Source organism: Peromyscus californicus, unplaced genomic scaffold (genome assembly GCF_007827085.1).
Source record: "Peromyscus californicus insignis strain IS unplaced genomic scaffold, ASM782708v3 Scaffold_8__1_contigs__length_139910024, whole genome shotgun sequence".
NCBI lineage: Eukaryota > Metazoa > Chordata > Mammalia > Rodentia > Cricetidae > Peromyscus > Peromyscus californicus.
The window spans coordinates 86262637-86287712 of NW_026294606.1; the positions used below are offsets into that span (position 1 = coordinate 86262637).

The window sequence follows — 25076 nt, forward strand, 5'->3', positions numbered from 1 at the left end:
CAAGTGTTGCATGCCCCCACTGCCTGCTGCTACTGCTCATGGCTACCGGAAGCAAAGGACTGTAATACCTGCCAAGGGCTTCAAGCCCACAGCAGGTAAACCTTCAACTTCAGTGTTAAGATGCAGAATTTTAAGACTTGTAAGGCCTACTGTCTCCGGCTCTCTAGGCTTGAAGCCATAATCTTCTGGGTCTGCCAGTCTAGTTCTTATGCCTCAGGTACTCAAGGGCAAGTGACTGCCAGTACCAGAAGAACTTCTTGCCTACCCACAATTCCTATCTGTGTAGAACAAACCAAGTGGTGACAGATTCACTTGGGGAAAATCAATGTGTATATTTTCTAGAGGGTAAGTTGGCAATACTTATGGAAGTCTGTTAAAACTAATATGACTTTCTAATCAGGCTAACTGGTGTTACAGACCTCTTATCCTAATATTTAAGAGGCTGAAGCAGGAAGATCAAGTTCAAGGCCAGCCTGGGCTATAGAAATAAGGTCCTGTCTCAAAATATAAGACACAGTATTCTAAAACTAAATAAACAAACAGCTCATGTGAATTTGTCTTAGGAAATAATCTAGCCACAGGCAATATTTACAAAAGGAAAGTGTAGAAGATTTCTATGTCTGACGATGGGCGACTTATTAAATGAAGCAGCTATATCTATTCAGCAGAATACTATGTAACATTAAAAATATCAAATATCTTTATTATTGACTTTAAGATATGACAATTATTACAAAAGAAAACATTAAGTTTTGATCAATTTACTATATATATATATATATATATATATATACATACACACACACACACACACACACACACACACACACACACACAACAAAAAGACTAAAACAAGCCATTTCTAAGTGATAATAAAGGCTGAGTAACTGAGACCATTAAAATATATTGCTTAGAGCCAGGCGGTGGTGGTGCACGCCTTTAATCCAAGCACTCAGGAGGCAGAGCCAGGCAGATCTCTGTGAGTTTGAGGACAGCCTGGGCTACCAAGTGAGTTCCAGGAAAGGCTCAAAGCTACACAGAGAAACCCTGTCTCGAAAAACAAAACAAAACAAATATATATATATATATATATATATATATATATATATATATATATATATATATATGTTGTTTAGATAGTAAGAACAATTAACAGTATTTCTTGAACTGAATAGGAAGTTCTGTAATGAACTTCTGAGACTGAAGTGGGAACAAGCAGGAGCCCTGGCTCCTGTGCTAGAACACCTCCCCTACGACCAGACAGGTAAATACTGCCCTATCCAGGGCCCTTGCTGCTCCCCCAAGCACCACCAGAATTCTCAGAGGGAAGACACAAGAATGGCAGCTAGAAAGTGTCTCTGTGTTACTTGATTTGAAGGGCAGAATTATTCAAACAGGATTTAATTACAGACCCATGTATCAGAAGCAAAACACCAGTTCTACAGTTTCCAGCCAGGAGAGGGAAAAAGGAAAAGGACCACATTAGGTACAGTCATAATGGTCAGCAATTTTTTTCATTAAATTCATCCCATCCCAGACCTATTTCCAGGCTTCTTATGCCACACTTAGTTACAAAAAGATGTACTGAGGCTTGAAGGTGTAGCTGAGTGGAAGAAGCGTGAGATTAGTATATGTGAGGCCCTAGGTTCAATTCTTATCATCCTGGAGGAAGGGATATTAAAGAACACTCAGCTTTAAAAAAATAAAAAAGCTACAAAAATATATAATTCCCAAAGTGGGCATGGTAGTGCATACCTTCAGCACCAGCATGCAGAAGGCAGAGGCAGGTGGATCTCTGTGAGTTCAAGGCCAGCTTGGTCTACATAGTAAGTTCCAGGCCAGTCAGGAATACACAGTGAGACGTGTGTGTGTTGGGGTGGGGGGAGTTCCCATGGTTATTGACAATGTGCATGGGAACTTCAGAAGCCTTATATTCTCTATGGCTCTGAACCATGAAGCCTCTGCACGGTGTCCCAGGTAACTGTGCTTCTGTGGTATAGTCTAGGCTGTATATCTTTTCTCTCCTTCATGCTTGGCCTTGTGGTATTTGAGGTAGTCGTTGTGCAGCTCCTTAAAGACATCTCGTGCTCCAGGCTGCAGTGAGGCCCGCAGAAATTGGATATCACGCTCCATGCAGAGATCCAAGATGAGATAAATCCCCTCCTGTAGCAGGTTCTTCACAGTTGGGTACAAGGTAACCTGGGAAAGAAGGAAGACTCTAAGCACAAACCAGGGACAGATCAGGCAGCATGCTGAAAACTCCGGAGCTCATTCATTAAACAGCATGAAATTGGTGAGGCCACAGATCCCGGGGCTTCAGACTTTCTAAGACAAAGGCAGTTTCTACAACTAGAATCAATGGTCAATGAATGAAAATACATTCCAGCAGCTTCAAAACTCATTGGGTGGGATGAGCATTAACCACTACTCATCCCAAACTAGCAATATGAAGAGACTGTTGTAAATCTGATCTGGAAGTAAAGAGCAAAGCACTGGAAACATCTTTGTATGTTTTCATTGGGACTCCTCACAACACAGAGCAGACAAAACAAGCAGGCCTGTGGGCTGTGGCATCTCCTGACCAACAGGGTCTTCCCAGGACATCTGCCTGTCTCTCACAGGTCCTCCCACTGCACCTAGTCTACAGAAGCACAGGGAATGAATACAGAGATCTCTCAGACTGTCTTTGCTCTTGAGCATTTAATTAAAGCTAAACATGCTGCCTGGGAGAAATTTATGGCTTTCAATAGCAGTCTCTAATGCATATGGAATATTTTCATTACTAAATTTAAAAATAAGTGAAAGATAAGACCTAGACTTCTGCCAATGGATTCCAGGATATAATGGCCTTAAATAACCCACAGGGCCTTCATGCTTTCAAGATTAAAACAAAACAAAAGGAAAAGGAAAAAAAAATAGACAAGTTTAAACTAGAGATGAATAATGAAGCCAGGAAACCAGAGACTTCATAAAGTAAATCTTAGAATAATATAACTTAAGGGTTCCACTTATCACTTCCCTTTTTGTCCCTCAGCAAAGTGAAATTACTATGTCTCATTTCATTCTCCAGTTAAAAAGTACAAGCTTTTCTTTCATCAAAAGCTTATATGTTAATGACTCATATGCTTGGGGAATATCAAACTTCGATAAGACTGCTAAATACTCATAAGGAAATCAAATTACAAGTCCCCATGTCATTCTAGGACCACTGGAAGTATCTTCTCATACACTTACTTAGCACTGCTGCCCCCTCCCATCCCCCAGCCCAGCCAAAGTTGCTAGGATGACAAGAAGCTTTAATACCAATGTCAGCAAGGGTGTGGGGTAGAAAGTTACTCAACAGTTATAGTTACTAGAAATAGGGAAGGAAGCAATCTAGAAAGGCTGTTCAACCAAACCTCCCTAGAGAAATGCTGACTTCTCTAGCCAGATACTCCACTACAGTGCCCACCAAGAGATCCAACTACCAATGCATGCAAGAGACCCAAATACAAAGCCAGTCCACCAGACTGGCTATTTCCCCGACAGAAAGCATGTAAATGTGTTTATACACATACAAACAAATGGAAACACATATACTCTACATTCACCCAACTCTCTGGCACATTGGCATTCATTAATCAAATTCAAGTTCCAACATCATTTATAGTCCTAAAGTGGCCAGACTATGGGGCACCAATAGCTTATGAAGTGTGAAAACAGTGCATGGACATACGCAAACAAATAAATCTTAATGATAAATTCATTTAAAACAGCAATTCCAAAAGTCAGATAAGTTTGGACAAAAATCACCAGTAATGAATTTCCCAGTGTGTCTACTCTATAGTCTGCTCTGAGTGTCTAGGAGCAGCTAAATGTGCTGACTACCCCAGACCCTTTTTTTCTAGCCTCTGCTGGTCTGGATCTGTAAGAGTTTCTAAAGTTCTTGGCTCAGGGGGACATTTCACTTGCCTGCTGGATAACAAGAAAAGGAAACAGGGCCAAGTCTATACTGGAACCAGAGACCTAGAAGTCCTGAGCCAACTTCAGTAAGGGGCTCCATGACACACATTCCTCAGTCCTGACCATAACTCCATAAAGCTGATCACACCCCACCTCCACCCACCCACCCCCACACCTCGTACAGGAAAGCCCGCTACTGTGGGCCTATCACTGCTATTGGTAAAAAGCTCTAAGACTGTGAATGGAAGCCACTGATGAGCATGTTCAGCCTGGGTTTTACCTTCTGTGCCTCTGTCACATACTGAGCCACCAGGAACGGGGAGAATGCGGTGAACTCCTCAGCTCGAGTAGCAATGTGACTATACATCCTTTCCACCAGGCGTGCACTCTCAAGGACCACTGGCAGGTCATCCATGCTTCCTACAGATAGAAAATCATTAACTTTGAAATGGCAAGAGCATTTCTTCTAGCCCTACAATCATACTATAAATAGAATTGGCTGCAACCCTCTCTTACCAGAATCTAACTGGCTTATTTGGTAGACAAAAATAAGGTGAAAGATATATCCAAACATGACAACAGTAAAAACAATATTTCAAGTCTATGTGTTTTTCTAGGGGGTCTGTGATAGCTAATTTTCATTGTCAACCTACTGGATTTTAACAGTCCTAACAGACATATCTCTGGGGAGTGTCTAAGAAGCTATTTCCAGAGGATTAAGTGAGCAGGAAAGATCACCCTGAAATGGACAGCACCATCCCATGGACTGGAGTCCTGAGCTGAAAATGGGGGAAAGGAGTAGAAAAGCCAAATGAGCACCAGCATTCATCTCTTTCTACCTGACTACAGACACAATGGAACCAACCACCCCATACTTCTGTCCTCATGATGGACTGTATCTCCTCAAACTGTGAGCCAAAATAAACCCTTCCTTTCTTAAACTGCCTTTGTCAGTATTTTATCACAGCCAGGAGAAAAATAACCAATACACTATCTAACTAGAAAAATCAATACTTCTCAGGATGAAGTCTATGATTGCTATCATTATTTTAAAGGAGATAGACTACTATAAGAGAGGATCAAATGAAGACTATCTTCAAGAGAAATGGTTTATTGAGAGGATTTAAGAGTTCCAAATGATGTCTTTGCCTCCATCAGTTTTAGAAATTGTTTGTGTAGGTTTTCCTTCCATAGGCCAATGGAGACAAGACACAATGTCATCAGCAAACAATCCCCACCTTACTCCTATCTTCCCAGAGTCACTCCTCACTCCCAGTCCTCCCTTGCCATTCAATGTAGGATCATCTAGTTCCTGGGCTGCCTAAGCCTGCTTTGCCCTAGTAGGGAGCTCTGGCCCATGCTATAGCACCTCCCAAGCTTTGCTGAGCACAGTGATAGCTATAACTTTATTTACAAATCTGGAAAATGCAAATTCAGGAACAAATGATAGACTGGGGGTTGCTCAGGGTCAGGCCTAATACAGAGGCACAGAACTCAAACAGGAGTTGAAACAATCTATATTTTGACTGTAGTGTGGCTTCACTTTGTTCTTAATTGTCTATTAAACAGATGAATTTCATCATGTATACATTAAACTTCAATAAGACTTTTTAGTATGTACAGCAGTTTTTTAGAATAAACACGAAGACATCTTTAATAAATGTAGTTTTCTAGATCAATGTAATTTCTATGAAATTAAGTTAATATTTGGGAAGTATTTCACAAAGCCCACATTGTAGCCATGTGCTTCATAACCTAACATTCTACTGTTTCTCTTTTCAGACAATATGAGTAGCTGACAATGATTATTGCAGCCACTGAATTCATTCATAATCCTAAGAGTGTACTAGAACCCAATAAAGAGAAGAGAACTGTTAAACCCTTGTAGGTCAAGCAGTAAGTACAGAGAATATTCTTGGGATTAGAGAGGACAAAGCTAGGCCAACATGAAGCACATGCTTCCATACATGCTCAGAACATGTGACAAGGGACAATCTTGACGTAGTATACAGTCATATTGCACTTCCATAGTCCACAGCAATGCCTGGGTTTGCCTGCCTGCCTCCCTGGGTAGACCAGGGGAGACATCATCATCAGAACAGCATTTTGGGATATTAAACCTTAACTAGAACCACAGACAATCATCACATACCAGCAAAGGCTACTAAAGAGAAGGAACTTGTTATTAGCCTTGCACATGAGTAGATTTTTAATATTAGGTCAACACATGCACTATGCCAAGCATGGGATGTGATGACAATTAGTTATACCACTAGCTAGCTGTCCACAGCTGGGCAGAGTAAAGGGAAAACTGCAAAATCTGTCATTAGTGCCCAACCTCTCATCTCTTCTCCCCCCACCCACTTCTTTCCAGAAAAAGAAGTTTCAATCAGAGATGCCAGGTGCATCCACAGTTTGGGATACAGTAAAATGTGATGATTTGAAATAGTTAAAAAATTATCTTGAGACAGGAGGACAGGTGTTAATTTGAAGCCAGTTTGGGCCAGCCAGGGCTACATAGTGAGACCCTGTCTCTAACAAACAAAAGTCATCTTGAGAAATGCCTTGGCTGGGTTGTGTTCTTGTTTTTGTCAGCTTGACCTTAGCTAGAGTTATTTGGGAAACAGAACCTCAACTGAAAAAAATGCCTCTATCATATTTCCTGTAGGCAAGTCATGAATAAAACAGTACACTCTCTTTATTAATGATTCATGTGGGAAGACCCATGCCACAGGGGGCAGTGCCACCCTTGGGCAGCTGGTACTAAGCTTTATTTTTTCAGGCTGAGCAAACCATGGAGAGCAAGCCAGCGAGCAGCACTCCTCATGGCTCTGCTTTAGTTCCTGCCTCTAAGTTCTTGCCCTGACTTCCATCAGTGACAGAGTGTAGCCTTAGAGTTGTAGGCTGAAATAAATCCTTTCCCTCCACCAAGTTGCTTTTGGTCCTGGTGTTTCATCACAACAATAAAAATCCTAACTAAGACAAGAGGCTGGAGAGAGAACTCCGTGGTTAAGGTCCAGAGGACACAAGTTCCATTCCTAGCACCCATACCAGGTGGCTTAAAACTACCTATAACTATGGCTCTAGGGTAGCCTCTCTTCTGGTCTCCACTAACATTAGCATTGCACACAAAATTTACACACACACACAAATAAAAATAAATATTTTTCAATAAATTCTTTCTTGAATACTCACTTGATAATCTGAACATTTCTCATGTAAACTCAGTTTGGTGGTTTTATTTTCAATAATATTTATGGCCAGAAACACTGCATGATAAATACACTTGAATCTGTGCACCCAATGCCAATACTCTGAATTACCTTTGTCTTTCTGCCGTCCTTCATGCATAACTGAAAACAATAGTCTATTAAATGAGTTCAAGAAAGATGGAATGGCCTTCAGCATCACCTGTGGTAATAAAGGAACACAGAAGTAGGTCAATGATCTTTGTCTGCTTACTTGGCAGGCCGTACAGAGAGGTGTATACCCTGCTATGCAGCACAGATACTTCTCTTATCTTTTTGCTAAAAACACTGAGCATCTGGCTCACATCTGGCTCCTTAATTCTTGTTTTAATATTTTAGGAAGTAGGGGTTCCACACTGCATACATTTCAAAATTTGTGGGACACCTTGATTTAAAATTTGCCGAGTCTGTATTTTCTTTACACTGGTTCTAATACACCCTAGGAACACACATAGAATTGATATTTTTTAAAAAAGGATTACATATGGTGCACGCCTTTAATCCCAGCACTCGGGAGGTAGAGCCAGGCGGATCTCTGTGAGTTCGAGGCCAGCCTGGTCTCCAAAGCGAGTTCCAGGAAAGGCGCAAAGCTACACAGAGAAACCCTGTCTCGAAAAAACCAAAAAAAAAAAAAGGATTACATAAATTCACTTAAAATGAGGACCGCTGGGCGGTGGTGGCGCACGCCTTTAATCCCAGCACTCGGGAGGCAGAGCCAGGCGGATCTCTGTGAGTTCGAGGCCAGCCTGGTCTCCAAAGCGAGTTCCAGGAAAGGCGCAAAGCTACACAGAGAAACCCTGTCTCGAAAAAACCAAAAAAAAAAAAAAAAAAAAAAAAATGAGGACCAAACCATCTCAAATAACAGTGATGAATAGCCTGCCTAGGATTTTCCTTTGAACACCAAGTCTAAGCAACTCTTTTAAGAAGCCTGCTCCTGGAACTAGAGAGATAGCTAAGTGGTTAAGAATAGGTCCTCTTACCGAGGACCTGGGTTTAATTCCTAGTACCACATAGGAGCTCACAACCATCTGTTTATAACTCCAGTTCCAAGGGATCAGGCACCCTCTTCTGACATCATGAGCCCTGCATGCATATGCTGCACATAAATATATGCAGATAAAACACTCCTACACATAAAATCTTTTTAAAAAGCTTACTCCTAACCTTCTTTAGTGTCTAAAAACCATCCTCCAAGTACTTCTTCCTTCCCTTTGTTTTATTTATAAAAATTGTTTTCCTTTGAGACAAAGATTCACTATGTATCACTGGTTGGTCTGAAATTCATATGTAGACCAAGCTGGCTTCAAACTCACAGCATTCCTCCTGCCTTTGCCAAGTGCTGAGATCACAGGCATTCATTAGAACATCAGGCAGTTAAAGCCTTTTCTCAATAAACTCTAACTTTATTTCATTTAAAAAAAAAAAGAAAGAAAGAAAAAGAAAAAGAAGGCTAAAATGACAAAACATGCTTTTTTAATCTCTGTATCTGTGTGCATGTGTGGTCATGCATGTATGTGAATGTGGCTGTATGTATGCCACAGCACACATGTAGAGGTCAGAGGACAACCTCAGGTATTAGTCCTTGCCTTTTACCTTATTTTTGTTGTTCACTGCTGTGTTCTCCAGGCTAGCTGACCCTCAGCCTTCCAGGGATTCACCTATCTCCACCTCCTATCTTGCCATAAAAGCACTGGGATTACAGACACAGGCTACCATGTCCAGCTTTACATGGATTCTGGGGATCCAAATTGGGCTCCTCACGCTTACATCTCCCCAGTCCCAAACATACTTCCTTTACACCTGACATCAGAAACACAACCACAATGTCCAGCCAAACAGCAACAAGCTCATGTAAATTGAATTAGAATTAAGCAAAATTAAACATGCAGTTCCTAGTCATACTAACCACATTTCAAGTGGCCAACCTGTCTGAGGCCAATGAGTACCACACCGACAATGAAAGCACCACTGAATATTTTCTTACTGGACCACACTGCTCTTTATGAAAAAAAGAGTAAAGCACCAGAACAATTCTCTCTAGTATAATTAATCCAACAAAAGTCAGACAAAATCACAGCAAACCTTTCACACTGGCTTTTTGCAACAGGTTTAAGAGGAGGCTATTTTTGTGAAAGCATCCCAGAGCTTCATCAATGCTCTCAGTTCTCTCTGAATTCGTGTTATACTGATGAAAAGTTATCAAATCCAGACCAAACTACCTAGCTCCACAATGACACTTTGGTAACTTCACAAATCTGTGTGTGCCTCATTTTTCTCATTTGCAAAATGAAGACAACAGGTTATCATGAGGAAATAATTATAACATGGAGTTTTCTCATCATAGTCTCTCCTCCTAGGTGCCTTGTCAATGTTGGCCACCTGTTATCACATATATCACCCAGATATATGTGAGAGGATTCTAGCTGGTTGTCCACATGTATGTGGCTCTAACCATGCATTGGCTTCCCTCATGAGACCTGACAGTGTCAGCTGAATGTTAGCTACTTTAATTACTCACATCATCCTGTTAATATCATGTTGTTGAGGTTCTCTACACACTGAAGTCCAAACACACTAAATACTCATGTGTTAGTAGCTTTGCAGAAGTCAGTTTTCTATTCTTACTTTCATAACTTTTAGCAAGATCTGCAATCTCAGATTGTGATAGATTTGTGCTGCATTTATATTATACAGTCACATAACAACCTTAATAATTAGTCAAAACATTTCTTATCAAAGGTAGTGACATAGGAGGCAGGGCCAAAGGTGACAGACGGAAAAGTCTTTGGAACAGCCCATTTCTCTTAAAAATGGCATTGTTGGAGAGAGAAGATAACTTAGTGGGTAAAGGTGTTTGCCATGCATGCCTTGTGGCCTGAGTTCAATCCCTGAATGTGCTGGCCGGTTTTAGGTTAATTCGACACAAGCTAGAGTCATCAGAGAGGAAAAAGCCTCAATTGAGAAAATGCCTCCATAAGATCTGGCTACAAGGCTTTTCTTTTTTTTTTTTTTCCAGAGCTGAGGACCAAACCCAGGGCCTTGCGATTGCTAGGCAAGCACTCTACCACTGAGCTAAATCCCCAACCCCGGCATTTTCTTAATAAGTAATTGATAGGGAAGGGCCAGACCTCTGTGGGTGGTGCCATTCCTGGGCTGGTGGTCCTGGGTTCTATAAGAATGCAAGCTGAGCAAGCCATGAGGAACAAGGCAGGAAGCAGAGCCCTCCATGGCCTCTGCATCAGCTCCTGCCTCCAGGTTCCTGCCCTGCTTGAGCTCCTGTCCTGACTTCCTTCAGTGATGGACTATTATGCGGAAGTGTAAGCCAAATAAACCCTTTTCTCCCCAACCTGCTTTTGGGTCATGGTGTTTCAACACAGTAATAGTAACCCTACTTTGGACACTGACCCTCATATAAAAGAGACAAAGAGAACTGTCTCCATAAATTTGTACTCTGACCCTCAAACACACATCATAGCATGTATGCACACTATCTATTCTTAGATTATCAAAATACTTAGAAATATCTCAACATGTATGTGTACATGAACATACATAGTATCTATGAATTCCTACTGGTCACATATATTAGTGGTGGTGCCTGGTCAAAGAACCAAAAGAACCCTGGTCAAAGGTATCAATAGGCTTAGCCTAACACTCAGATTCAAACCAAGTGGCATTGGTCAAAACGTTCACTGAGCCTCAGTATCCTCATCACTAAAATAGGATTACACAGGCTTTACAGTCTTACTATGGCGGGTAAAGCAGCAAATGTTCAACAAATGCTAGTTGGCCATACTCTCTTCTATGAGATCTGTGTTCCTAGCCTCTGCATAACATAACAGTAGCAGATTCTAAACTCAAGACCCTCACTCCCTTTACCACTTGAATTATAAACCCAACATATCTAAACAAGGTAGCGACTTATTTAAATACATCATCAGCAAACACAAAATAATGGGCCTTCTTTATACAATATATGACACCACTCAGAGTATCAGACAAGAAAAAAACAACTCAATCGGCCTCAAGAGTAGGTCAAGTATTTCTACGTTTACATACCAGAAATACTGGAAGCAAAGTCTGTAACAGTGGAGCTTGCTTTTCTTCAGTTTTCTGTCTGTCTGCTTTATTTTTAGTGGTAGTAAGGATAACCTGGGAGCCTTTGTCTCGCACACCACTGAGCAGCCCCCAGCCCTTCTGCTGCTCCTCTAGAAGCTGGCATTCCCAGCTCACATAGGAGCAGCTGCATGCTCTTCCTCTCACCTTAGAGTGGCACTGCAAGATGGAGAATAGCACATTGTGCATCTTCAGGAAGACACTGCCAAACTCCAGTGGCTTCAGGTGGTCCAGAGGGACTGTGAGCAAGATGTTAAAAGCTAGACTGACATGGTGAGGGTTGCTGATGGTCTCCTCCCCTTTCCGCAGCAGAACAGCCAGGACATCAAGAATAGGCTCAACCACTACCAGGGCCACAGGCTGCTCCTGACAGGCCTCGTGGTGTTGCATCTACAAAGCAAGACAAACAAAGGAAAGAAAAGAGGGTAATCCTCCAAAGACATAAAACCACTAAAGCTCTAGGTGACAAAGAAAGTAGTGTGGACCATCAACAATCCAAAGGGACAAGGAATCTATCATCCAGTCTCCCAGAGCCCCGGCTGCTTTGCCTCTCACTTTGTGTTGAGTGCGTCTACAATGAGACAAGCACTTTCTTAAAAAGGAACAGACACACCCAACTCCTTACAGGGAAGCTGCATGTCAGACACATGTAGCAGTGTTTTCCCAAAACAGACCATCCATTCCAAATGCCCCTGATTATAAAACAGGTCTCATTAAGATTTTCAGTTACGCCAGCTGCAGTGGGGCACGCCTTTAATCCCAGCACTGGGGAGGCAGAGCCAGGTGGATCTCTGTGAGTTCGAGACCAGCCTGGTCTACAAAGCAAGGTCCAGGAAAGGCACCAAAACTATACAGAGAAATCCTGTCTTGGGAAAAAAAAAAAGATTTTCAGTTACTATCCTAGACAATAAGGGAAGAGACTCAAGACAAGGGACTTCCCTGTGTTGTGGAATATTATTTGAAGATGTGTTACATTTGTTTGTGCTGTGCAACATTTGTTTAATGATGCAAAGATGTGTTGCATTCTTTTATGTTGCATTTGTTTAACTTTGAAGCTGTGTTACTTTGCCTGTCTAAAACACCTGATTGGTCTAATAAAGAGCTGAACGACCAATAGCAAGATGGGAGAAAGGATAGGCGGGCTGGCAGGCAGAGAGAATAGGAGAAATCTAGGAAGAGGGAGATCAAAGACCAAGAAAAGGAGGAGGACATTAGGGGCCAGCTACCCAGCTATACAGCAAGCCACAGAGTAAGAAGTAAAGAAAGGTATATAGAAAAAGAGAAAGACAAAAGCCCATAGGCAAAAGATAGATGGATAATTTAAGAAAAGCTGGCTAGAAACAAGCCAAGCTAAGGCCAGGCATTCATAAGTAAGAATAAGCCTCCATGTCTGATTTATTTGGGAGCTGGGTGGTGGGCCCCCCCAAAGAGCCAAAAGAGTTTTAAAAAAACAAAAACAAACAAACAAACAAACAAAAAACTATATCCCTGGGTCATTTAGAGAGCACCCCTGTGGCTCCTAGCTTGACAGTATCTAAGGAGGCCTTTGGGTCCTGAATCTTACAAGTGCCATCATTCTGCAGGGAACATGGCTCTGCAGCCTGTCTGCCACACACATCAGAGGCATCAAGTGGGTTCCAACCTGGTGCATATCAAGGTGGTCAACACGCACTGTCATCATTATGGCCACCCATCAGTATGTTCCATACCCCACTTGCTTCTCCACTGTCTGCTCAACACATACATATGCAACATTGGCCTTTTGGTTTTACATATTCTTAGGTCAAAAACAAAGAAGCAAATTAGAAAACAGGAGGAAACATGCAGTCTAGTTTTCAGGCCCTTTAGCTCTGGAAATATGCTGATTCATGACAATTCTCTCAGATAGCAGAAGTTATAACCAGATGGTAATGATGGCAAACAGGCACTGTTCTTTCCTATCTTCAGTAAGAACCTTTGAGCCAGGCTCAATGAAGGGTGCAAACACTAAGACCAGCCTCAACGAACCAGGTTTTTGGTTGTTTTGTTTTGTTTTTGTTTTTTGTTGTTGTTGTTTTGTTTTCCAAGACAGGGTTTCTCTGTGTAGTTTTTTGGTGCCTGTCCTGGATCTCACTCTGTAGACCAGGCTGGCCTCGAACTCACAGAGATCGGCCTGGCTCTGCCTCCCAAGTGCTGGGATTAAAGGCGTGTGCCACCACCGTCTGGTGGAACCAGGCTTTTGTAGTATAAAATGAAACTAAGTAACTGCCAGATAAATTCAACACTTTGGTAGGACAAGAGTATTCCCCTTCACTATACCACATGCCTTACACACATGTACCCCTCCTGATACCTGACCACACAATTTTGTGGGGAATCAGCCCTAGGGATCCTCCTTCACCTATTTTGAGTATATATATGGCCCACAGTAGCCTCACCTTGTCCTTGCCATTCATCTCATCACTCCCTGTCTGATAGTTCTCGGTGTCCATCCCTCTCACCACCTCCATGCCAGGTTGCTATTGTCTAACAGTGTATACAGACAGAAAACACAAATGGGTTACCTGTTCACGCCACCTTCAAGAAACAGCCCCAGAACCATAGGATGGCGGATCCCAAGCAACTAGCTGTCTTACAGAAGAGGGAATGTCAAATGAGCTGGAGGGTGCATCTCAAGAAGTTACTCACCATTAGAGCCGTGACGATCTGGGGGCATGTACGCCACAGCAAACTCGCCTTTTCTCCATTGAGTGGGCATTTGAGTAGCAGATTGAGTAGTCTAATGGCACACAAAACAACCTGAAACAAAAGGGCAAACTTTAGAACAGAAATAGCAAATCCCATTGGAGAGGAGATCCTCTTACTTGTACTGATGATAAAATGGAACCTTGTTATTGGGGACAGGGACAGGTCTGGTGAGGGTTGAGTTCTAAGAGCAAGGGCCATCTTTCACATTTGTGCACAGAGAGGAGGCAATGATGATGAACATAACTCGAGCTGAAATAGGGCCTTCAGGCACAAAATTGGTCCAGGACAGCAAGCTCAGTGAAGGACAAAGAATAGTCTAATCATAGACCCCATTTTGCCAAGATGCTGTCCACAGAGGATGCTATTACTTCACTGATCAAGAACTACACAAGGGGGCTGGAGAGATGGTTTAGTGGTTAAGAGCACTGGCTACTCTTCTAGAGAACCTGGGTTTGATTTCCAATATCCACATCATGGCTTACAATCATTTAACTCCAGTTCCAGGGTATCTGATGCCCTCTCATGGCCTCCACTGGCACAAGGCAAGCACAAGGTGCACAGATATACATGAAGGCAAAACACCCATACATATAAAGTAAAATTTTAAAATAATTTTAAAAACCAAAAAATGACATAAGGAAGTTTAAAGGAAATATTGGGTGAGATGCTGTTATGGAAGGCAATGCTTTTAACCAGAACACAAGCAGGCAAGTTAAGGAGGGAGGAGACAGGAACTCAGTTCTCTCCCTTTCAGGCTGAGGATTCCATAGAGGTAAGAAGTCTCTTTAGTGCTGGTTCCTTTACGGATCTTTCAGCATTTACCCCGATATCTGGCTCCGGGTTTTTATTATTAAGACCAATTAGGATTTGTGCTACATCTGGTGTCTAATATTTGGGGCATGAATTCACAAAAAAGTTGCTTGCCTGTGGCTTTGCAGCCACCAGCACAGGCCAGAGCTACATGTGGCCAGAGTCACTACCACGCCTGGCTAAGTTTCTGTTGCAGCCTATCTGCAGCAAACTCCATAGGCTTTTGCGCTCCCAAAACTGCATAAGTTAGCCACTTTCACACATTCCCCCATGCAGACGGCTGGCTCTTTGGCTTCTTCTCTCCCAGTGGGTTGTGGCACATTAGGTAGCTGCCTTAAAACCTACTCAGGCTTCTACTGTTCTCTGAAGAAGCAGTCAGCCTCACATCTGAATCGTCATCGTTGGCAGATTTGGTGAGACAATTGGGAATTCTTAAAGGGGGGATTTAGTAAAAGAGAGATTTTTTCCCCACATTAAAAACTGGGTAACACTATTACAATGGAGAGAGTTAGGTCTCTATGATTACACAATGCAGAGTTTGGAACTGAAATAATTAGATGAGAGGATAATTAATTTTGATGGGATTTAATGTAATGTCAATTATAAACATTATCTGTTTGATCACTTTTGTTTTATCTTTTTTTTTTTTTTTTTTGGTTTTTCGAGACAGGGTTTCTCTGTGTAGCTTTGCGCCTTTCCTGGAACTCACTTGGTAGTCCAGGCTGGCCTCGAACTCACAGAGATCCGCCTGGCTCTGCCTCCCGAGTGCTGGGATTAAAGGCGTGCGCCACCACCGCCTGGCACTTTTGTTTTATCATTTAAAAGGTTGGTTAATATGAGTGCCAAGATAAAGGTTTTAGAAAAACTTATTAAAACAGATCATAGAGATATTCAAACCTAGATGGAGGAATTTAAAGGAGAACCAATCTCAGCATTGCATTATAAGGTTAGAGAGGAACAGACTAAGGTTTTCAAATAGCCAACCTTAATTCATCCAGTAACCTTACAGGAACTGCCAAATGATAGATATCCTCAAGACAGTATAAGAGCTGAATGGACTCCTGTGCAAATGTTAGACTTTGCAAGGAAGTGATAATCTCATATGGCATGCATTCACCTTTTGTGAAGCAGATGTTAAACTCATGGACAACTTGTAATAGAATTATCCCTCGAGACTGGAGAAACTTGGTTACAGAAGTCTTGGAGGCTGGTCCTCAATAATTGTGGAGGACCTGGTGGAAAAATGAGGCTAAGACCACTGAACAAAAAAGTAGGGTTAGAGGTATGGAAATCTCCCAAGACCAACTTCTTGGAGAGGGAGATTATGCTAATGTATAAAGGCAATCTCTACATGATGATCACACCCTGGCTTTATGCTACACAGCAGCCTTGAATGCTTGGGACAGAATTGAAGAAGTAGGAAAGAAAATCAAGTCATTTACTAAAGTTATGAAGGGCCCAAAAGAAACCTTCACTGACTTCTTACAAAGACTGACTTCAGTGGTAAGTAGAATGATACTAAATTTAGAAGCTAGACAAATAATAATTGAATTTCTGGCTTTTGAAATGCTAATGCACAATGCAAAAGGATAATTGGGTCATTAAAGGCAAGATCAGCACCCTTAGAGGAATGGACCTGAGATACAATCAATACTGAATCTCATGACTATGATGATGCTTGTATAGGCAAGGTGATTTCCAGAAGTTTGAAGAAAAATCAAAATGTCAAATGTTTCAACGGAGGTAAACAAGGTCACCTAAAAAGAGATTGTAAACAAGGTGTTCCTAGAAACAATGTTTTTTTTTTCCCAAGAATAATCTCAACAGCACACCCTTCCGTTCTGGATTATGCAGAAGGTGTGGCAAAGGCAGACATTGGACTAATGAATATAGATCAACAAGGGACAGTCAAGGTAACTCTGCCATCAGGAAACGCCTTGAGGGGCCTCTCACAGGCCCCCACGTCAAATTCCATTCAGTCATTTCCTGTCATCATGGAGGAAACTCCTTACCAGAGCAATTTAAGAACCTAATATCTATTGTAAAAAACCATACTGCTCTGGATGATAAAACAGCTATAGAAGAAAGAACAAAGAATTCAGGAGAAACCATAAAGCAAATATTTTGGCAAACTTCTATAAATGAACAAAGACCAAAATTAAAAATACGAATAAATGACATCATCATTGAAGGTCTTGTAGACACAGATACGGATGTACCAATAATTGCACCAAAATCTTGGCATCCAAATTGGCTTCTTCAGGAAGTAAATGTTCAGCTTTTAGGGACCGAAACATTATCTCAGGTAAAAACAGAGTGTGAGATGGGTCTAATTGAATGTACAGGGCCAGAAGGACAGAGAGGAAAATTAAAGTCATATGTGAGTAATATAGCAATGAATTTGTGGGGACGTGATTTGTTACAGCAATGGAACACCCAGATTAACATTCCTCCAATCTCAGAAACAAACCATAAATTAACGTATGTTTCTGGGGAAAATATTAGAAGGTATTATAAAGAATAGTCACCAACCATTCAGGTTGTACAAGAACAAGGCACAACAGCTGCTGATCTTTTAAAGGCATCAACAGCCCTACTTTTAAAATGGTTAACAGACAAGCTTGTATGGGTTCAGCAATGGCCTTTAACATCAGAGAAACTGCAGGCTTTAGAACAGTTGGTACAGGAGCAGCTAAATGCTCAGCATACTGAAGAGTCAACCAGTCCTTGGAATTCTCCTGTATTTGTTGTTAAAAAGAAATCTGGAAAATGGAGAAGGGTAACAGATCTAAGAGCTGTTAATAAGGTGATTCAGGTGTAGGGCTCTCTACAGTCTTGAATTCTTTTGCCTTCTCTGTTACCTAAAGAATGGCCTCTGATAGTTATTGATTTAAAAGACTGTTTCTTCACTATACCTTTACAAGAAAAAGAAAAATTTGCCTTGACAGTGCCTATTTATAATAACTTTCAGCCTGTTAAAAGATATTAATGGAAAGTTCTCCCACAGGGCATGTTAAATAGCCCCACCCTATGCCAATATTTTGTAAGTCAGCCATTGGAAATGATATGCAAACAATTTTCTCAATGTACAGTTTACCATTACATGGATGACATCTTACTAGCTGATTCAAATGTAGATATTTTAGAAAGAATGTTTGAAGAAGTAAAGAAAATTTGGTCTTGTTAGGCATTACAAATTGCTCCTAAAAAAAAAATACAAAGAGGAGATTCTATTAATTATTTAGGATATAAAATAGGCCTAAAAAAAACTAGACCCCAAAAGATGCAAATTAGGAGAGATCGATTGTGGACTCTTAATGGCTTTCAAAGACATTTCCTATCCACAGGCCACTATTGGAGTAGAAAATTAAGAACTGATTAATTTGTTCAAAACCTTAAATGGGGACAAGGATTTAAATAATCCAAGAGAATTATTAACTGAAGCTAAGAGAGAATTGCCTTTGGTAGAAAAGAAATTACAGGTACACATGTGGATCACTTGGATCCAGAGCTTGATTGCATTCTGGTAATCTTCCCTTCTAAGCATTCTCCTACAGGAATATTAATGCAGAGGGAAGATATTATCTTAAAATGGATCTTTTTACCACATAAAGAGTAAAAAAAATAAATAAACAAAAACTTATGTGGAAAATGTCTCTGAGATGATTCTAAAAGAAAATTTGAGACTTTGTCAATAAGCAGAAATAGACCCAGCAGAAAATGTAGTACCTTTTACTAATGATGAAATTGACAAATTATGGGCAGAAAGTGAACCTTGGCAAAGAACTTGCAGGGAGAGGTTAACAACAAATATCCCAAAAGAAAGAGAATTCAATTTATAAAGAGAACTGAATCCTTCCTTACATTGTATGGGGAACACCAATGTCTAGAGTCCCTACATTTTATACTGATGCAAACACATCAGGAAAGGCAGGTTATAAATCAGGAAATTTAAGTAAAGTGGCTCAAAGCCCTTATGATTCTGTCCAAAAGTCAGAATTATATGCTATTCTGATGGTACGTGGATTTTACAAAACCTCTTAACATAGTTACTGACTCTCAGTATGCAGAAAGAGTTGTTTTACACATTAAAAATGCTAAATTTATTCCTGATGGATCAGAATTAACTTTGTTATTTATTCAGTTACAAGAATAATCAGGAATAGGAAACATCCATTATATATAACACACATCTGATCCCATTTGGGTCTGCCAGGCCCTCTAGCACAAAGTAATGAAAAACTTGGTCAACTATTGATAAGACATGTGCTGGAGGCCTCAGAATTTCATTAAAAAAAAAAAATCATGTCAATAGCAAGGGTTTGAAAAAGGATTTAAAAAAAAAGAAAGAAAAAGGATTTTCCTTCACTTGGTAACAAGTCAAAGAAATTATAAGAAAATGTCCTGCTTGTTCTTTATAAACCAAACTCCATTACCTGCAGGAATGGAGTACCAAAGGGTACTCAAAGGAATGAAATCTGGTGGGTGGATGTGTTTCATTTTGTAGAATTTGGAAAATTAAATTATGTACACCACACAATTGATACCTATTCAGGATTTCAATGAGTGACTGCTTTGAGTTTTAAAAAGGCTGATTCTATATTCACATGTTTGAAAGAAGTTGTGGCCATCATGGGTATACCTGTACAAATTAAAATTGACAATGCTCCAGCATATGTCTCTGGTAAAATGAAAGTTTTTTGCTTTTTACAATATAAAGCATATTACAGGTATACCACACAACCCTACAGGGCAAGCAGTAATGGAAAGCTAAATAAACAGAAAGGGGTAATAAAAGATCCCCAGAAATAGATTGCATAATGCTTTATTAACTTTGAATTTTCTAAATGCTAATAAGAAAGGAACGACAGCTGCAGAGAGACATTCGATAATAGAAGAACTGTGGAATTAAATCAGCCTGTATACTTTAAAGATGTGCTGACCTCAGAATGGAGACCAGGATATGTGTTACGTTGGGGAAGAGGTTTTGCTTGTGTTTCTTCAGGAGAAGAAAAGCTATGGATACCATCAAAATTGATAAAGATTCAATTTGAACAAGAGAGACCTCTTAATTAGAATAGATGATAGTTCATCAAACAGCATGACCATTCAATCTAAACTAACTTATAAGATTAACAAATGCTTCTCATTTGATCAGATATAACTTGCCAAAAGGGAGTCTCCCCAAAGTTAGGGTTGGGGTAGGGTTTTGTTTTTGTCTTTTCAGGAAAATAAAGGCATCCAGCTAAGGAATCTGAAGACTACTGAATAAATGAGACATGTGAAGAAAAAGAACAAATCATCAACAACAACAAAAAAAGTTCCAAGAAAAAGGAGTAAATGGCCTATTGATATATCACATTTTCAACAGGATAAAATTTCATAAATCCTCCCAATTGTTTGTTTCTGCTGTTCTCTATAGACACATAATGCAAATGGTCTTTTGTAGTCCCAGTTCAATTGAAAATTAAAGCTGGCTTTGAGGTTGAAGTGTGGCTCTCTTCTTCTCTAAACCCAAGCATGCTTAAAGGAAAATGCAAAATCTCAGTATCATGTCAGAAGAGCCACCTGATATGGGACAGAAGAAAAACCAAAATTAAGGGACTATTCTATTGGTACTGATCTCATGATCCTTTGGTTTTATTTTGACTATTTAAAACTTTTCTTAAGGTGTGACTATTATCTCAAAATTCATAAGATCAATATATGTGTGTATATATATGTACATTTTAAACTTTTTTGTCATGACATTAATGGTCATATAGAGTACTAATTCTAGAAAAAGGCTTCACCTAGCTTCCTGTATATGATTTCAGGTTTGAGCCTCTATCAAAAACTAGGAATTAAGTTTTTGTACTCTGGATGTACATAATAAATATTGATCCTTTAACCTCTTTGAAATCTGCTGCATATGACATTTAAAACATTAGTTTTCTGCAGTGAACCAAGACTATACCTAACAGAGATCTTTGAAGTCTACAAAAGGATGATGGGGCCCCACAACTATGATTCCACGTATACTATGATAATGCCACTAAGCCAACAAACACCACACAAAGATTGGCTTTGGACTACAAATTGCTCAGGACAATTTCAAGATGGCTAGCTGAGATGATCCAGCCTTACAGACTACTCTAGCCAGAACTTGAGACAAGCCCTGCACTTCCCCATTTCTCAGAGACTGGACAACAAATGATAGAGCTACCTCTCCCAGGACTTGACAACCCAAATTTTTCTTTTCAGGATCCCTTAAAGATGCTGTCACTCTCAGACAGCAGGAAACTTAAGGACACGACACCCACATTCCCAACAAGTGGGGTGGGTAGTTTTTGGTCGTTCAATGGGTTATGGATATTTGTCATCATTTAGGGTGGTCGGTTACAAGTTGTTATTGGTAATGGTCAGGAAAAAAAGTTGAACAAAGGAGATTAGATTCAGAGTTCTTATTTTGAAAAGAAAAAAGGGGGATAGAAATATGATAGGATAAAAGGGTAGATTATTGAGTTGACTTTTAAAAAGAAACTACTTGTTTTAAATATTTTACACTGATATGGATCTTCATATACTGAAACAAATTTGAGATTATTTTTGTTAGAACATACTGTACATACATTTCTTTCTATTTTTTTTATTTTTGGTTTTTCGTGACAGGGTTTCTCTGTAGCTTTGCGCCTTTCCTGGAACTCACTCTGTAGCCCAGGCTGGCCTCGAACTCACAGAGATCCGCCTGGCTCTGCCTCCGGAGTGCTGGGATTAAATGCGTGCGCCGCCGCCACCACCACCTGGCTGTACATACATTTTTAACCTTGTTCAAGGTATTGTACCTATACATCTCATTTAACAATGTAATACAAATTGGTAGTCCTTGAAAGTTGTTATTAAAAATTATTTAGGATAATAAAGAAATGCAGGTTAGTAATTAGTCACCTATTATAATCGAACTTGTTGTTATATTAGGTATGTTTTCAAGGCCAAACAGATATATTTTAGATAGACAGGTTGTCTTCAAATACCTAGCGATCTACAGAATATGGCATTTAAGATGTTTTAATAACATAGGTTCTTTTTTTATGACAATGAGACCTGTCTGCTCTTGGCAGCACCAATCTATTTCAGAGATGATGGGCATTGAAGAAAGTTCCCATGGAGTTTACTTTGTGGCAAAAGGTAGCCACTGGGCAAGAAAATGTCCTTGCCTCAACTGCTGACAGTATGCTGTCCAAATGGGACAAGCAGGACACAAAAGGAAGTGACTGCTGAACTTTGCCAAGACAAGGTGGGACTATCCTTCATATATCCTGCTTCACAAAAAAGTCTGTCAGCCGGGCGGTGGTGGCGCACGCCTTTAATCCCAGCACTCGGGAGGCAGAGCCAGGCGGATCTCTGTGAGTTCGAGGCCAGCCTGGGCTACCAAGTGAGTTCCAGGAAAGGCGCAAAGCTACACAGAGAAACCCTGTCTCGAAAAACCAAAAAAAAAAAAAAAAAGTCTGTCAGATATTCCAGGCCTGTAGGCCGAAGATGGCTGCCCCAACATTACAGAGGAACCCTGGGTGACTGTCTAGGCAGTCCACTGTTTCTGTCATTTCTCACATTTTTTTAGAGGTCACTTGCTTGCACTTCCTGTTTACTCAATTAATATTATTTCGTTCTTGGGTCTCTGAGGGAGTTGAAGACTAGACAGAGTTTTCCTTGTTGGCCAAACTCAGAAAAGAAATTCACTAAAGAAGTGTAAAGTGTATAAGGTTGAGAGACATCAAAAGATAGTTTTAGATGGTAAAGCAAGTTAGGATAGAAAGTTAATTAGGTATAAGACTTTGGACTCACCAAGATAGGATATATAATGGAGTATTTTCTCTGAATTTGTCAAATGCAAATGGACCAGACACTGTTGATATATTTATTGCCTGTGTATATTGTATACAGTTCTTGTACTTATTGTATATAGTTTTTCTTACATCAGTTATATCCTTTTTTTATTTTAGACAAAAAAGAGGAAATGTGGTGACTTTGGTTTGTGCTCTAACAAATAAAGCTTGCCTGAAGATCAGAGGGCAGAGCTAGCCACTAGTTAACCATAGAGGCCAGGCAGTGGTGGCACACACCTTTAATCCCAGCACTCAGAGGCAGAGGCAGACATGTCTGAGTTCAAGGCCACCCTAGGCTACACAAGATTGATCCAGTCTAAAACAGAAACAGAGCCAGGTAGTGGTGGCACACACCTTTTGGTATCTCATACCTTTAATCCTAGCACTAGGGAGGTGGAAACAGGAAGTGATATGGCTGGGTGGAGAGAGGAATATAAGAAGGGAGAAGACAGGAGCTCAGCTCTCTCCCTTCAGACTGAGGAATCAAGTAGACATAAGAAGTCTCTCTGGTGGCTGGTTCCTTTACTGATCTTTCAGCTTTTACCCCGATATCTGGCTCTGGATTTTTATTAAGACCAATTAGCATTCATGCTACAGGGAAGGACCTACTTTTACTAAATGCTTCACAAACAAAGGCCTGGCCTTCTGCCCTGCTTCTCAGCTTCACAACAGTCTTTCTCCCTTAATACTGTGAAGCCACACAACCCCAGCCAGATCCTAATTTCTGCCCTGTGCACTCTTCCCCGTCTTCTCTTGACTGCACACACCTGCAAATCTAACTGTTCTTAATTTCCTGCTTACCGACAGGATACATCTACCTATTGAGGCTTTGGTGCCCATTCATTTTCTCACAATTGTACACCTTCTGCCCCAGCAGACCAACAAACTTCTATCCCATGCATACCTTCAAATTCTTCATTCTTCAGTACTCAGTTCAAGTTTCCCTTGTCTAATAATTCTTAGATTAATTCATTTAATGAAAACTTGGGGGCTATTTTATCCAAGTCACTTGCTGAATGGAAGCCCAGAGACCCAGAGTCCTTCTCAAAGCTGGGCCCCAATTGTGCTATAAAGATACACAATTTTAGTTCCAGAGATAGGCAAGTGTAGCAGGCAGCTGGTGGGGATGATGCAGGTCCTCAGGCTCATAGGTATGGGTCTGAACTGTTCCTGTTCCCCTCCCCAGAATTCATACTTACCCCTTACTTCTCCTCTAATCTAGATCAAAAACCCAATCCTAGGTATTATCAGTAGCCAGGAATCAAGAAGCCACTAATGAGGCTGGACAAAGTAGTACACACCTATATTTACAGTACTTGAAAGGCTGAGGCAAGAGATTATAAATTCAGGACCTGGGCTGCAATGGTAAGACCCTAGGTGAGAGGTGGGGGGTGGGGTGTGAAGAGGAGGAAAAGAAGCAGCAGCAGCAGCAGCCTACAGCAGTCTATGGAGGTCTTTTTCCTCAAGCACCACTGGGAACAGCTGACCAGATAGTACCCACAATCATCCTGACATGTGAGCTCTGTAAGGCATTCTAAATGGAAGTGCACTGAGCTTATCAACTGAGAGCCCAAATGCTTCTTTTTTTTTTTTTCAGTGCTAGGGTTTGAACCCAGGGCCTCATGAATGCAATACCAACTGAGCTATATACCCAGAGTGTGTAGGTATATACACACACACACACACACAAAACACACACACACACACACACACACACACACACACACACACACACACACACACACAATTCTTAAGTTCTGGTCTATAGCTGTTTCACCATATCAAGTACTTTTCCAAAGTGTGTGAGGGCAATTCTTTGAGAAGCCCACAAACACGTTCTTACACATCTTATTTTTTCATAAGTGTCTCTTTTAATCTTCATTCTTAACTCTTAATAATGTTTCTAAAAGAACTGTGATAGATGAACATACACTTTTATATTTGGTCTTTATAATATTTAGCATCTTACGTAATAAGAGCATACATTTGTAATTCTGAAGAAATTGCCCCGTGAAAAATAAAGACTCTTCAGTGGAAGCTAGAAAGTCCACAACTGGGCTCCCTCCCACAGGCTCCTGCTCTGCCTCCACTCTCAGCCAAATTTGTCTGCCTAGTTTTAAAAGTGACACAAAATTTCAAACAATCCTTCCTTTCACCTGGAGTGAATACCACTTTAGGCCTAAACAAAAGAAAGAAGCTATCCACCTGTAGATCAGACCTCCACGCCTGAGTGACGTCCAGCCCCTGAAGAATAGACTGCAGTACGATCCCAAAGTGTTCTGTTGTCCCAGCCTCAAACATCTGGTTGAGCAGGGCTTCTAAGTGAGGCTCAATATCCCGAGTGACTAGAGCAGGAACGCCTGGACCT

The 25076-nt window shown here is 40.7% G+C and overlaps 1 protein-coding gene across 7 annotated transcripts in view; it reads right to left on the bottom strand.

The window, feature by feature from the left end:
- Positions 1-677: 677 nt before the first annotated feature.
- The window catches only part of Urb2 (URB2 ribosome biogenesis homolog), a 40153-nt gene continuing 15754 nt past the window's right edge, over positions 678-25076 (bottom strand). For all 7 annotated transcript variants that reach the window (XM_052727537.1, XM_052727535.1, XM_052727532.1 and 4 more), the window contains 6 exons: positions 24914-25074; positions 13974-14084; positions 11454-11696; positions 7266-7353; positions 4223-4362; positions 678-2199 (listed from right to left, as the gene is read on the bottom strand). In XM_052727537.1, coding sequence (XP_052583497.1) covers positions 2002-2199; positions 4223-4362; positions 7266-7353; positions 11454-11696; positions 13974-14084; positions 24914-25074 — 941 coding nt within the window. In that variant the 3' untranslated portion in view covers positions 678-2001. The remainder of the gene's footprint in view (positions 2200-4222; positions 4363-7265; positions 7354-11453; positions 11697-13973; positions 14085-24913; positions 25075-25076) is intronic.